At 51.7% G+C, this 11681-nt stretch overlaps 4 protein-coding genes across 4 annotated transcripts; 2 read left to right on the top strand and 2 right to left on the bottom strand.

Annotated features, from left to right (window-relative positions):
• Positions 1-721: 721 nt before the first annotated feature.
• CABS01_02667 (uncharacterized protein) lies at positions 722-1942 on the bottom strand (the record flags this gene model as incomplete). The annotated part of the gene is made up of 3 exons (XM_060536045.1): positions 722-1147; positions 1199-1661; positions 1809-1942. 3 exons carry the CDS (start codon positions 1940-1942, stop codon positions 722-724), a joined length of 1023 nt encoding a protein of 340 aa, XP_060393957.1.
• A 1442-nt stretch (positions 1943-3384) lies between these two features.
• On the bottom strand, positions 3385-5461 carry CABS01_02666 (uncharacterized protein; the record flags this gene model as incomplete). Its single annotated transcript, XM_060536044.1, has 6 exons — positions 3385-3756; positions 3812-4034; positions 4082-4188; positions 4249-4716; positions 4772-5354; positions 5412-5461. 6 exons carry the CDS (start codon positions 5459-5461, stop codon positions 3385-3387), a joined length of 1803 nt encoding a protein of 600 aa, XP_060393956.1.
• A 933-nt stretch (positions 5462-6394) lies between these two features.
• Positions 6395-7978, top strand: CABS01_02665 (uncharacterized protein; the record flags this gene model as incomplete). Its single annotated transcript, XM_060536043.1, has 3 exons — positions 6395-6439; positions 6503-7433; positions 7503-7978. The coding sequence occupies 3 exons, from the start codon at positions 6395-6397 to the stop codon at positions 7976-7978; spliced, it is 1452 nt and encodes a 483-aa protein (XP_060393955.1).
• Positions 7979-9551: 1573 nt separating this feature from the next.
• CABS01_02664 (major facilitator superfamily transporter) lies at positions 9552-11445 on the top strand (the record flags this gene model as incomplete). The annotated part of the gene is made up of 4 exons (XM_060536042.1): positions 9552-10001; positions 10056-10268; positions 10324-11185; positions 11240-11445. 4 exons carry the CDS (start codon positions 9552-9554, stop codon positions 11443-11445), a joined length of 1731 nt encoding a protein of 576 aa, XP_060393954.1.
• Between the last annotated feature and the right edge of the window lie 236 nt (positions 11446-11681).

Here is an 11681-nt window from a genome sequence, read left to right as displayed (position 1 = left end):
TGGTTGAGTTTCCGAAGAGGTGTCAACTTTTGGACGTCCTCCGACCGAGGGATGGACCGGCCGCAACGGGTTAGAGCGAAACTGTCCTGCAACATGGAGCTGCAGTCCCCCTGTGGCTCTGTTTTAAAATAGCGGGTCTCTGAGCGCATTAGGTAAGACGCGCTGGGACCCGTTTCTCCGCACGGCCCGTCCAGTGAGCGCACGCTCCACCGCGACGACCTCACCTCACTCTTCATCTCACTCCATCTCACTCATCCCTTTCACTCATCCCTTGCCTTACTTATATGGTGCATCTCATTCATTCCTGAGCACTGCTACCTTCACTCGGCCTGGCAATGCCTTCAGTGGCGATGAGACTTCGAACACTTCAAGTAAGAACCATGTCACTTCTGAGGAAACGAAGAGTAATACTGGTTGCCCTGCATCCAGCATCAGTTTTCTCACATTCCATGATCTCATCTCATCAGACTCTTTGCCCATTCGGACAGCTTTAACATTATGATGTCCCCATCTATGATCTCTTCACCAAGATTCAATGTCTTCGTATATATTCGTTACTCTTATTCCTCCCTCATTATCTGCTCAAGATCCTCAAACTCCTACATGAGCCGTCATCAACAAGCGTTCCCTCTTCATCAACACACCGCAGACCAAGACAAGTGCCCCGGCTGTGATAACCAAGATATATGGCAGATTCAACGATAGCCTCGAGAACCTCCTGCTACATCCGCGGAAGCAGCGTCGTGACAAAGTCCGTCCCGACATCAGCAATCGCAGCATGAATCTGGTCCTCCGTGACAGTATCCGGGAGAACCGCAGTCAACCGCTTCTCAGCTCTGTTAGGAAGTACGGCGTTACTAATCGCCAGCGCGATATTGATACCGCTCGTCTGCGCCAAGGCAATCAGAGAGGACGCAACAGCAGCCTTGGGCGCCGGCACGCTGGCCTGGGCAATCGTGAAGCCCGCTTGCGTGAAGGTACCGACGCCGGCACCGAGCATGGCCGAGCAACCATAGATCCATGCTGTGCTTGTATCAGTTTTGACGACGTACATCAACGTGGAAGCAACGACACTATTGATGCCGCCGACGGTGAACCATGGCATGTACAGCCCGAACTTTCCGGACAGATGGGACAGCATGCCGCCCTACGTTAGGGCCACGGTAACCATGACCAGGCTGAACGAAAGCAGGCGGACAGCCGCGTCGATGGCGCTGTCACCTCTCGTGAACTGGAAGAAGATGGGAACGAAGTACACCGGCACGAAGATGGCGCAACCTCCGGCGGCTGTGACGCAGAACATGAGGATGATGGTTCGGTAGCACTCGCGGGAGATGATGAGCTCGACTGGAAAGATGCGCCGCTCCTTGATTGTACCAATACAGTACGCTTGCTGGATGCGGAAGACAATGAAGAGGACGCCTGCGACGACGAAAGGCGCTATCTTGGAGCTAGAGTCCCATTCATACAAGACGCCGCCGAACGAGATGCCCATGGTGAAGCAGACGATGGCACCTAGCATCAGCGGAGATTCGATCCAGTCGATTTCGGCGAGTCGCTGAAAAATGGTCGCGCCAGGCTGAGGGTCGGGAGACGGCAGCATGAAGAGATACACTGGCGCGGCCAGGCTACTGATGGGTACATTGATGTAGAAAGCCCAGCTCTCAGGTGTCAGTCACTGAGGAGGCTATTGATCATGGTGAAGGCTGACTTGCCGCCAAATTGCATCCGAATCGGCAAAGGCACCTCCCACAACCGGCCCAAGCAAAGTTTATAGCCCCCACGTAATCCCAATGCTAGCAAGATACGCAGGCCGGTCCTGAGTCGTCGTTGTAGCAGCAATGAGGACCATCACCCCGAGATACATACCAATACCGCCGAGACCGCACAGCGCACGCCCGACGATGAGGAATCGGGCTGGTCTGCCTTCTCTAGCGGTCATCCGGTCTGGGGCAGGGTCTCAGCCTTGGCTATCAAATTGTCGAAGGTTGGCACTTGAAAGATACGAGTGTGAAGCCGTCGAGCGTGAGATACTGTGGCCTTCTGTATTGTTTCCCGGATCCGCAAACGTTCAAATACTATTCCGACTCTCTCCTCCTTCGACCACCGTTTTATCAGGCTCATACGCCATCAAGCTGTCAGCTGAACTCGAGCCATCTGGACCAATGGCTTCCGCGATCTCGTAAATCTCAAAGCAGAGTCAGCGTGTAAGCTCTGTATACAGCTGCAGCATATCAAGCCAGCTCTTGCAGTGAGCGAGCTTACCAGCTAACCCGCCAAACTCTGGGTTTGGCGTTGAATCGCAGGCTGCAGCAAAGACAGCCCAGGCGACAACGATCCATTTGACCCCAGCTATACACGCCTTTGAGCTTCCGACTGATGCCGCTGAGAAGACATCTCAGGTTACACGGAGGCGCACGGATAGTCGGTCCGTAGAACAGCCTCTTTGAACCGGCGCCAGCGCTTACCGCAACCTCACCAACCCTTGAGCATTGACGAAGCATGCACACAAAGCCCATCATACAGGCCATGGATGAGGGTGGTCCAACGTCCCGGATATCTGGGAGATCCAAACCTTACCACCCTCGCACCGCTGCCTGATTGGATTTCTGCCGACGTGACATGATGACGAGTCGAGCGGGTGATGGTTTTGATAAGCTTGCGGGAGCCCAAGCTGACGGGTTGCAGGTAAGGAACGCCATAGTTGTAGATTTGGAAGATGCTGGGCCCGGTCTGGCGCATTATACACAGTCTTTCTGATGTGTTGACCAACGCAGTGTACGCGCTTCCTCCCATTTAGGACGCCTCGATGTCGTGGTTCAGTGAAACTTATCAACTCGTTGAGGCTGAGATAAGCACATGAAACTCCGGCGCATGGAGTAATATGATAGCCAAGCGGCCGGCTTTCCCGATTACGGAGGATCCCATTTCGTTAAAACACGCCTCACTCTCACTGCAATCCACAGACGTCAAGGTGCGTCTTTCTTGACACTAGGTAAGACGTCCAGGAAACATACCAAGAGGTGCCAGAATGCCTTGCTAACCAAAACATCCTCTGACTTCAGGTGGCGAACACGATCTACCAGCGTAATCACGATTCACGGACTCAGAGACAAAGTTATAGTCCTCTTCTTGTCTCTTATCTGTTACTACATTGTTTCAACATTCCCGGCATTCGACGATTTCGGACTTGAGGTTCCTGATGTGTTCAACGTCTATGTTTCTATGGAGCGAGCTGAGAGCAAATGCTAGCTGGGCTTGCTCCATACGATTCCTGGATGATTGATACTCACGTGCATTCCCATATTTCCCCGGCGTTTCTCCCTAGAGAAGTACCCAATTCCTTCCTGCTAACCCAGTCTCGGCATTACGAAAGGTTGATGCTCAGGCGGTGCTAGATCCCGCTTTAATGTCGTCTTCCTCAGACTCAAAGGTCACCGAAACGTTCTTGGCTCCCACGCTCTGGCCGTTATGAATGATGGTAAAGTCAATGCTCGCACCGGCGCAGCTCATGTCGACAAAGTATGTCAGGTTGTAGAACACCTTTCCCAACGGATTGGTCCAATGTGGCAGATTCTCGAAGTCGAGTTTCTTGCTGAAAGTGATGTCGCACAGCTTCTTGACATGGCTGTTCATCTCTTTTGGAGGAGGCCAAGCAGTGCTGATGAATAAGGTGACTGAAATCTCCTTTGGCGCAGTTTCGAAAAGCCGGTGGTAATCTTTCCGAACGGGATCTGTACTGGAAACATCCATACCCTTATAGCATTGTTAGGGCGATTGCCTGTTTGCATTGTTTAGTGGGATAACATACCTGTTCGAGAAACCACTCCATCTGGCGACCTGCTTCCCATTCCTGCTGTTCTTCGCACCAGATCTTGGACTTCTTGCTGTGAATCTTGGGATCGAAGGTCGTCCTATAATTGATTCCATAGCTAGCTCGGGCGATTCTAGACTTGACGCTGATTGAAAGTCCAGAAGACAGGTTTAAATGGTCCAGACCTTGGATTACTGCACCACGACAGATGGCGGTCCAGCTTGAACAGATTAGCAAGAGTACAAAGAGAAGAGTCGAGTAACTCACGGCTTGGTACCCGAAGACTGAAGAAGCGCAATGTTCTTGTCAATGGTGCGTTGAAGATGAGTACGGAGGTAGCGGCATCTGCCGAATCCTCCGACTAGAATGACGTTCTTTTTTGTCGGTATGTCAGAAAGCTATTCTCAAAGGAGACGTTGAGCAGATCTTCTTACCTTAGGGAGCTTGCCCGACTTGGAGCGAACACCATCGATCTGCTTTTGCACGAGTGCTGCAATCTTGGTGACAATCGGGTCAAACACAGGGATGAGGTCTTGCAAGTTGAGAACCAGGTTTCTCTTCCGCTTGATGCCGCGATTAGGTGTTCCTTTGGCTATGCACTCGGGAGGCAGCTTAATGTGCCAGTCGCGAACTTGACCGTCGAATTGCTGCTTTATTCCGTGTTCCCAGTCTCCATTGAGGATGCTCGCGGCATCATCCTTAGGGATATTACTCCAAGCTTGAGGGGTGACCTTGTTCTTGAGGAGTTCAACAAATGCCTCATCAAGAAAGACGCCGCCACACAGGTCGCCATCTCCCTTGATGGCTTCTCGAACGACCATCGGCTTCAACTTGAGGATCTCGTAACTGATGAGATCGACGGTGCCTCCTCCAGCGTCGCAAACAACGAAGTAGTCGCCCACCTAGGTGTGCCATCAGCTTACCAATCGTTGTTACATAAGGAGCAACAGATCATACCTTGATGTTTGGTCGTCCTGCGAGATCCTTCAAAGTAGCCAGAGCTGCGGCCTCGGGCTCCGAAATGAAGGACAATGTGGTCGCTCCAGCAAGGCGTTTATTGAGAAGACCGGCATTTTCGGCTGCTCGCTTCATTCGAGCCTTCGCATAGTCTGGCCAGATAGCGGGCAAGGTGATGACAACGTGGAACTTGCACATCTTGATGAGATCATTTCCCGCAGAGATACCAATGCACTCAATGGTATGATTCCACAGAAGTCGAAGATAACTGCTGATCACCTCAACAGGGTCTTTGTTTGCTTCTCTCACCAGCTTTCTAGCTGTAGCAAGTTGCGAAGAAGTCCGGAGTTTCTTGGGAAGGTCAGCATCATCAATCAGGAGAAGCTTGAACCACTTCATTGCATCCGGGCTCTTTTCAACTGAGACTCCATGGCCCCAAGAGATGGCGCCTTGGGTGCCTTCGTAAAGAACGGTGGTTGGCGTCTTCTCGGTGTCCGAGGCAAAGTTGAGCTCCGTTTCCCATCTGGTGATGACCTCGATGTCGTTGGGTTGACCAGAGAATGCCCAACTGACTCCAGAGAAGCTGCGAATTATTAGCTAGGACGCTCGATGAACAGAATGCCACGAAACATGTTCTTACGTCGTGCCGAAGTCAATGCCGATGACTATTGCGTTTTCGTCGTCTGCCATGATAACTTTGTCCCTCAAGATTCTTGAGGCCGGAATTGCTTGCCTTCGTTTCCGGGGACTGATAAGATGAGGTGGCTGAGAGGGAAGTTTTAAGAAAAAGCCTTGTGTCGGCCAGGGAAAGAACGTCCAGCCAGGTGTTTACTCTGGGGAAAATTCGCTTCTGGGAAGAGTTATCGATAGGTTAGATAGGAATGTGTCAAGGAGTGATGTGAGAGGTAAAATGAGAGGTGAAGCGGCAGGGAAGGTATAAGAAATTGAAGGGGAAGGTCAGCTGTCGTGAGAGAGCTGTTGCTTACTACCTCGAGTTAGAAAGACGTAGGAGAAAGTTTTGAAAGAGGGCAAGGCAAAACGTAAAATTGAAAGTCCTTGTGATGTGTTGTTTGAAAGAAGCGATCAAGGGAGGTAAAAGCGAAAGTTCGTGATGACTTCCCTGCTTTTCTAAGGAAGGCAAGCTGGGGAGATCTGCGAAGGCAAGCGTTGAGATAGGTTCCTGCCTTGAGTGCAGAAGTTTCCTATGGTCAATCTGAAATTTTCCTCTTACGACAGTCTTGTTTGACGGCAACAAAGAGGATATTTCGTGTGAAAGCTTTCCAATAACCCCGCCTTTTTTAATTGGAATGACCGCTCAGAACTAAAGGCCCACTTGCTTGAAGTCTGAAGAAGGTGCGATGCCGGCTACCTTACCTGACCTTCTTCACTTGGAATTAATACCTGAGGAACTTCCTTCCTACCACCTAACTGACCTCCCTCAAGCGATTTCGTCTTCGTCTCCGAACATTCCAGGACGTACTTTCTTCTAAGCGAGTCTATATCAGGGACGCAGCCGGGCGAAATCCAAACTGCTATTTCCCCCATTGTTTCATCAAATCTTTCCTCCACAAGAATACTCAGTAACCCTTCTCTTCCACGACTCTCGAACGAGGCTCCCTGATCATGCCACCCTGGTTCGATTACGGCAAGCACGTCAAGTCTGAAGAAGTAAGTCAGCTAGAACGAGGACGCTCATCGAAACTTACTAAAATCTTGCTCGCAATTCAGCAGGAGGATGACATCGTCATGAAGATTCCGAGCGAGGCCCCCCCTGAGAATCTTCCTCGCGGCGGTAGGCGCGAGCGCGACGCCATCGCAGTCATTGGAAGGAACATACTTCATCCCGAGCCAAACCAAGATGGTCAGACTCCGCCAGACTTAACCCCGAATCTTTACGAGAGGGAATCTCAGCATCTCACAGATTTCACAGGAACAAATATGGCTGTTCCTTCTCGAGAGTGGCGGGCCCAAAATGAAAGCGTCTCCAGTGCTCAATTCCAGAGCCAGACCAAGCGGCCCCGTCTCACCGCGGACGGTGTTTTACGAGAAACTACTGAGACTCAGCGACTCCGGGACAAGAATTTTCGTCTTGAAAAACGTCTGGAGGAACAAATGACGGAGAACTCGAATCTCCAAGCCTTCGCAGCAAGTGCCAAGAAAGAAGTCGACGACACCAAGATGAAGCTGGACAGCTTGAAGGAGGCCTACAATCGCGACATACGATCAATGCAGCATCAGATTCGGGAGCTTAACGGACAGATTCACGGACTCAAAGGGCGCATTATTTCATATGAGACCCAGAAATCAAGCAATCAAGCAATCGCCAATTCGAACAAGGTGTCGGACGACGCGATCAAATCTTGTTGGAAACGAATGGCCTACAACATCCAGAACATCGCGGCATTGTATCTCACTGCCTGCCCTCGAGCAAAAGACATCTTTCGACACGGCCACAGTGAGAAGTCTTGTGCCGTTTGTCACATGGAATGTGCACACTTCATGCTTCTCAACAATGAAGATTTGAGAGACAGCGTGGTAGAAGGATACATTTGGCGCGCGGTCATCCGCCACTTCTTCGGATCCGATGGGCCGGAGAATTATGGAAAGAGCTGGGCTGGTCGACCAGGGAAGCTTTTCACTGCCCTGTTTCACGATTTATTAGGTGTGAACCAGCCAAAAAAATCGTTCTCTCATACTACCTTAGTGGACTAACATACCCCGTGTCGTATAGCTCATCCTGCAGCGAATGCAGACCCATCGGAGATCCATAGGTGGAAAGCAGCCTCTGGACGCATGATCGATCGGATGATCGGTGTCGATGAGGTCGAGATGCAAGAAGTCATATATGCAGAGCACCAGGGACTCGTCAGATTTATTCCCCGGGATCGTTCTGGTCACAAGGCTCAGAAAAGCCAACTATATAAAGATCTCGAAAAGATCTTCAAGGATGCAGTCGAGCTACACCGAGTCTTCATGAGGTCCAGAGCCCATTTCTACGTCGATTGGACCGAGACGTTATCCACTACTGGAGATGTCACTCACTACCACCCGGACTTGCATGAGGCTGAGGTCTACGAGAAGGATCTGGATGATTCGAGCATTGTGAAGTTCGTCATTTCCCCCAGTTTGATGAAGATTGGCAACGCCGATGGCGACAGCTATGACAAGCGCAGTCGCTTGATCAAGGCCTCTGTCATTTGCGATTAGGCAGGAGGGTGGCATTGCGTTCTGAGACAGTGCTCCCGGGGATGGAGCGAGAAGCAGTCGCGGGGGTATCTTTAGCCCTCAGAGCCAGGACGAAGAAAGCAAAGCTATCGAAGCAGATAGCGAGGGTTGTAGTAGAACGAAAAGCAAAGCGTTTCTGACACCAAGTGCTTCTCACGATGAGATGTGACATATCCCAATGCAATCCAAAAAACCACACACTGGCACGACAAGGTCATCATATTTACAATGCCTAGCTTATTATCTTGTAGTCCTCGCGTTCCGTTAATCCACCTATGCGTTTGCTCTTTGACAACAGAACTCTTCGGCCATCTCGACGTATTGAATCACAACATGACGAGGGATAGACAGCAAGGGATCGCCGCAGACAGTGCCTTCAGGGGCACTATGCTGCGAAGCTATCATCCGTGAAAGATGGTGCAGAGTGAACTGCGTCTGATTACAGGAAAGAGACCAACTCTACTGATGCTTCTTATGGCAGATGGAAATGACCATCACCTCACGACGAGGCACCTGCGAAATACACGGGCTTGTTGGACATGAGCACGGGCTGTCCCTGGAGGTGGAAGATCTCGGGCCGAGCGCTAAGCTACAGATATAATAAACTTCCGGAAATTTCACATCAGCAAGCACAATAGCTCAGGGGTAGAGCGCTGGGCTCATAACCCAGAGGTCCCTGGATCGAAACCAGGTTGTGCTAATTCTTTTGCGTTTTTGCCATCTTTACTTCATTTCTTGCTCTTTCCCTTCATTTTTTCACGTAAATCATCTTCTCTGGGTTTGACTTCATGTGAGTTTTGGAGAAACTGCAAACCTTCAAGTTCTATAAAGCTTGCACAGAGCATTATGTCCCCCACCTCTGCCCCAAGACCACCGTACATCTTTTGCCCCATGCCAGACAACCTCCATCAAAACCACACTCCCAACGGCCCGGCGCATGTCTCAAAAAGCCGGAAATCGGAACAAGCCCGGTACTGGAGCCGCTGCACCCAGCAGCAAACCCACCACGCCGAGTCGGTGCCGGCCGAACAAGCTTACTTGAGTCTTAGTAGCTTGAGGCCAACGATGATAGGACACTGCCCCGGTCTCGCGCCATCGAATGGAGCGCTTATCTCCGCGACAATCCCCCGGAATCGAGTCTCGGTAAATGCTTTAAGCGCTCCACGAGTCGCGCGTCATAGACGAAGTTCCGGGCTGTTTAGCATGTTTGCCGACGGGCTTTTTCTCTTTTTCGATGCGCCGTTGGGAAGAACATGGAGTTTACAACTTCGAATTGACTTTGCGCTTTGAGAATAAGGATACAGAAGGTTTAGTGGGACTTTCTGAAGGGCAAAGAGAAGCAACGACTCTTAAAGATTGACAACTCAACGCCATGACTTCATCATTTCTAATCAACTAGCCCCAACGGACTCCCGCACGCTAAGAGGGTTTCGCGAACGAGCGGATAAACAATCTCTGGAGACTGTTGACTTTGTCACTTTGTCGCATACCTTCAACTTGAAGAGAAAGAAGCTTAATCGGGGCGATCTCAGAGTCTCAATACAGAAGGGTCCCAATGTTGGAGAAGCGAAACTCTGTTGAACGCAGCAGAGGTGACACGGACGCCAGCAACAAGGACATGGGCTCAACGCCCACAGGCGCAGGCGCAGGCGCAACGGCAGGGCCTGGCGAGGCGGTGGCTGCTGCTGCTGCGGAAGAAAAAGAAGCCTCCGTGCCGCAGGAAGTAATACGGAATTCAGCCGCGAACTCTGTCCGGGATGGCGGCTTTGGCGGCGACGACGACGAGAAGCGGGTATCCACGGGCGGTGGTAACGAGACGAGGTCGCCTTCACCATCGCCTTCGAATTCGGACTGCGAATCGCATCGAGATGGTGGTGAGAAGAGCGGTCGCAAAGGAGTTGTTGGCGCGACAGTTTGGTTTCTGACCTGGACGCCGAGCAAGTTGCGATATGATCCCAAGAATCCTCCTCAATTCACTCTCGGCCTCAACTTTCTGTTTGCAGTTGTAAGTTACCTTCAATCATACACACATGATGGATTGAGATGCTAAGCGATCCAGGCGGCAACGTTCACCGTCGCCAACCTGTACTACAACCAACCGGTTCTCAACAGAATCGCAGAGACATTCAACGTCAGCTTCGAGAGGGCATCGTCGGTCGCGACGCTGATGCAAGCCGGCTATGCAGCAGGCTTGCTCTTCATCTGCCCTCTGGGCGACATGCTGCGCCGGCGGCCATTCATCCTAGGCCTCATCTGGGTGACAGCGATGCTGGTGAGCCACCCAATACAAAGACCTTTTGCGAAGTGCATCATCCTAACACCTCCAGTGGCTCGGCCTATGCCTAACAAACTCCTTCCAAGCCTTCCTAGGCCTATCCTTCATCGTCGGCGCCACGACAGTAACACCGCAACTCATGCTCCCGCTCGTGGCAGACATGGCGCCCCCCGAACGCAAAGCAAGCTCACTCTCCATCACGACTTCCGGCCTCATGCTCGGCATGCTCATCGCACGTCTGCTGTCGGGAATCGTGGCGAACTACACCTCCTGGCGCAACATCTACTGGTTCTCGTTCGGGGCGCAGAACCTGCTGCTGGTACTGCTCTTCTTCTTCGTGCCGGATTACCCCTCGACGAACCCGGACGGGCTGAATTACTTCCGCGCGCTGTGGACGATTGTGACGATGTTGTTCACGGAGCCGATACTGGTCCAAGCATGTCTGATTGGATTCTTCATCAGTTCCATCTTTACGTCCTTTTGGACGACGTTGACGTTCTTGTTGGCTTCGCCGCCCTATGAGTACCCGTCCATCACGATCGGCTTGTTCTCGCTGATTGGTATCGCGGCGATCTGCGGTGGGCCGGTGTATGGACGATTGATTATGGACCGATACGTGCCGTGGCTGTCTTCTGTGCTCGGGCAGACGGTCATTCTCATCGGGTGTATCATTGGTGCTTTTACGGGTACTTTTACCGTCGCCGGCCCTGTGATCCAGGCGATTTGCATCGATATGGGTATTCAGACCGCGCAGACTGCCAACCGGACTGCGATTTACACTATCAACCCCAAGGCGAGGAACAGAGTGAACACGGCATACATGGTGTGCGTGTTTTGCGGCCAGTTGACGGGCACGGCGGTGGGGAATAGATTATACGCGCAGGGCGGATGGAAGTACAGCGCGGGCACCTCAAGTATGTGTTCTCGCCAGAGTCTCGTCATTGCTGCGGTATGCTAATGTTGTACAGTTGGATTTATCGGGTTGTCACTGATCATCACCATGCTCAAAGGCCCACGAGAGAAGAGCTGGATCGGATGGAGGGGCGGATTCAAGCTGCGCAAAGACGCGCCGAAACCTCAGCCGGCCTCACCCGAAGAATCACAGGGGCCGGTACAGGAGCCGGTGGAGAAAAGGACGGATATCGGCGCCGGTGGTGAGGGAAATCGGCGGTGACAGGGTCCGATGGGTGGAGGAACTGGCCGGGGGATGAAGCTATTAGGGTGGTTGGGTCGTGCCGACCTGCCGTTCCATGGTTTCGGGAGACGCTCATCAACTGTTCTAGATTAGCCAAAGGGAATCTTGGTCAAACGAAACTCTATTTGTTTACTCGATGATTTTGAAACTGAGATGAAGAAGGTTACTTTGAAGTTGAAGGAGAAATGACGCAGCTGTTTGGTTTGGAGTAACAA

Source organism: Colletotrichum abscissum, assembly GCF_030869225.1.
Source record: "Colletotrichum abscissum strain IMI 504890 chromosome Unknown Scaffold_5.1, whole genome shotgun sequence".
NCBI lineage: Eukaryota > Fungi > Ascomycota > Sordariomycetes > Glomerellales > Glomerellaceae > Colletotrichum > Colletotrichum abscissum.
This window is presented reverse-complemented; position numbering and strand designations above follow the sequence as displayed.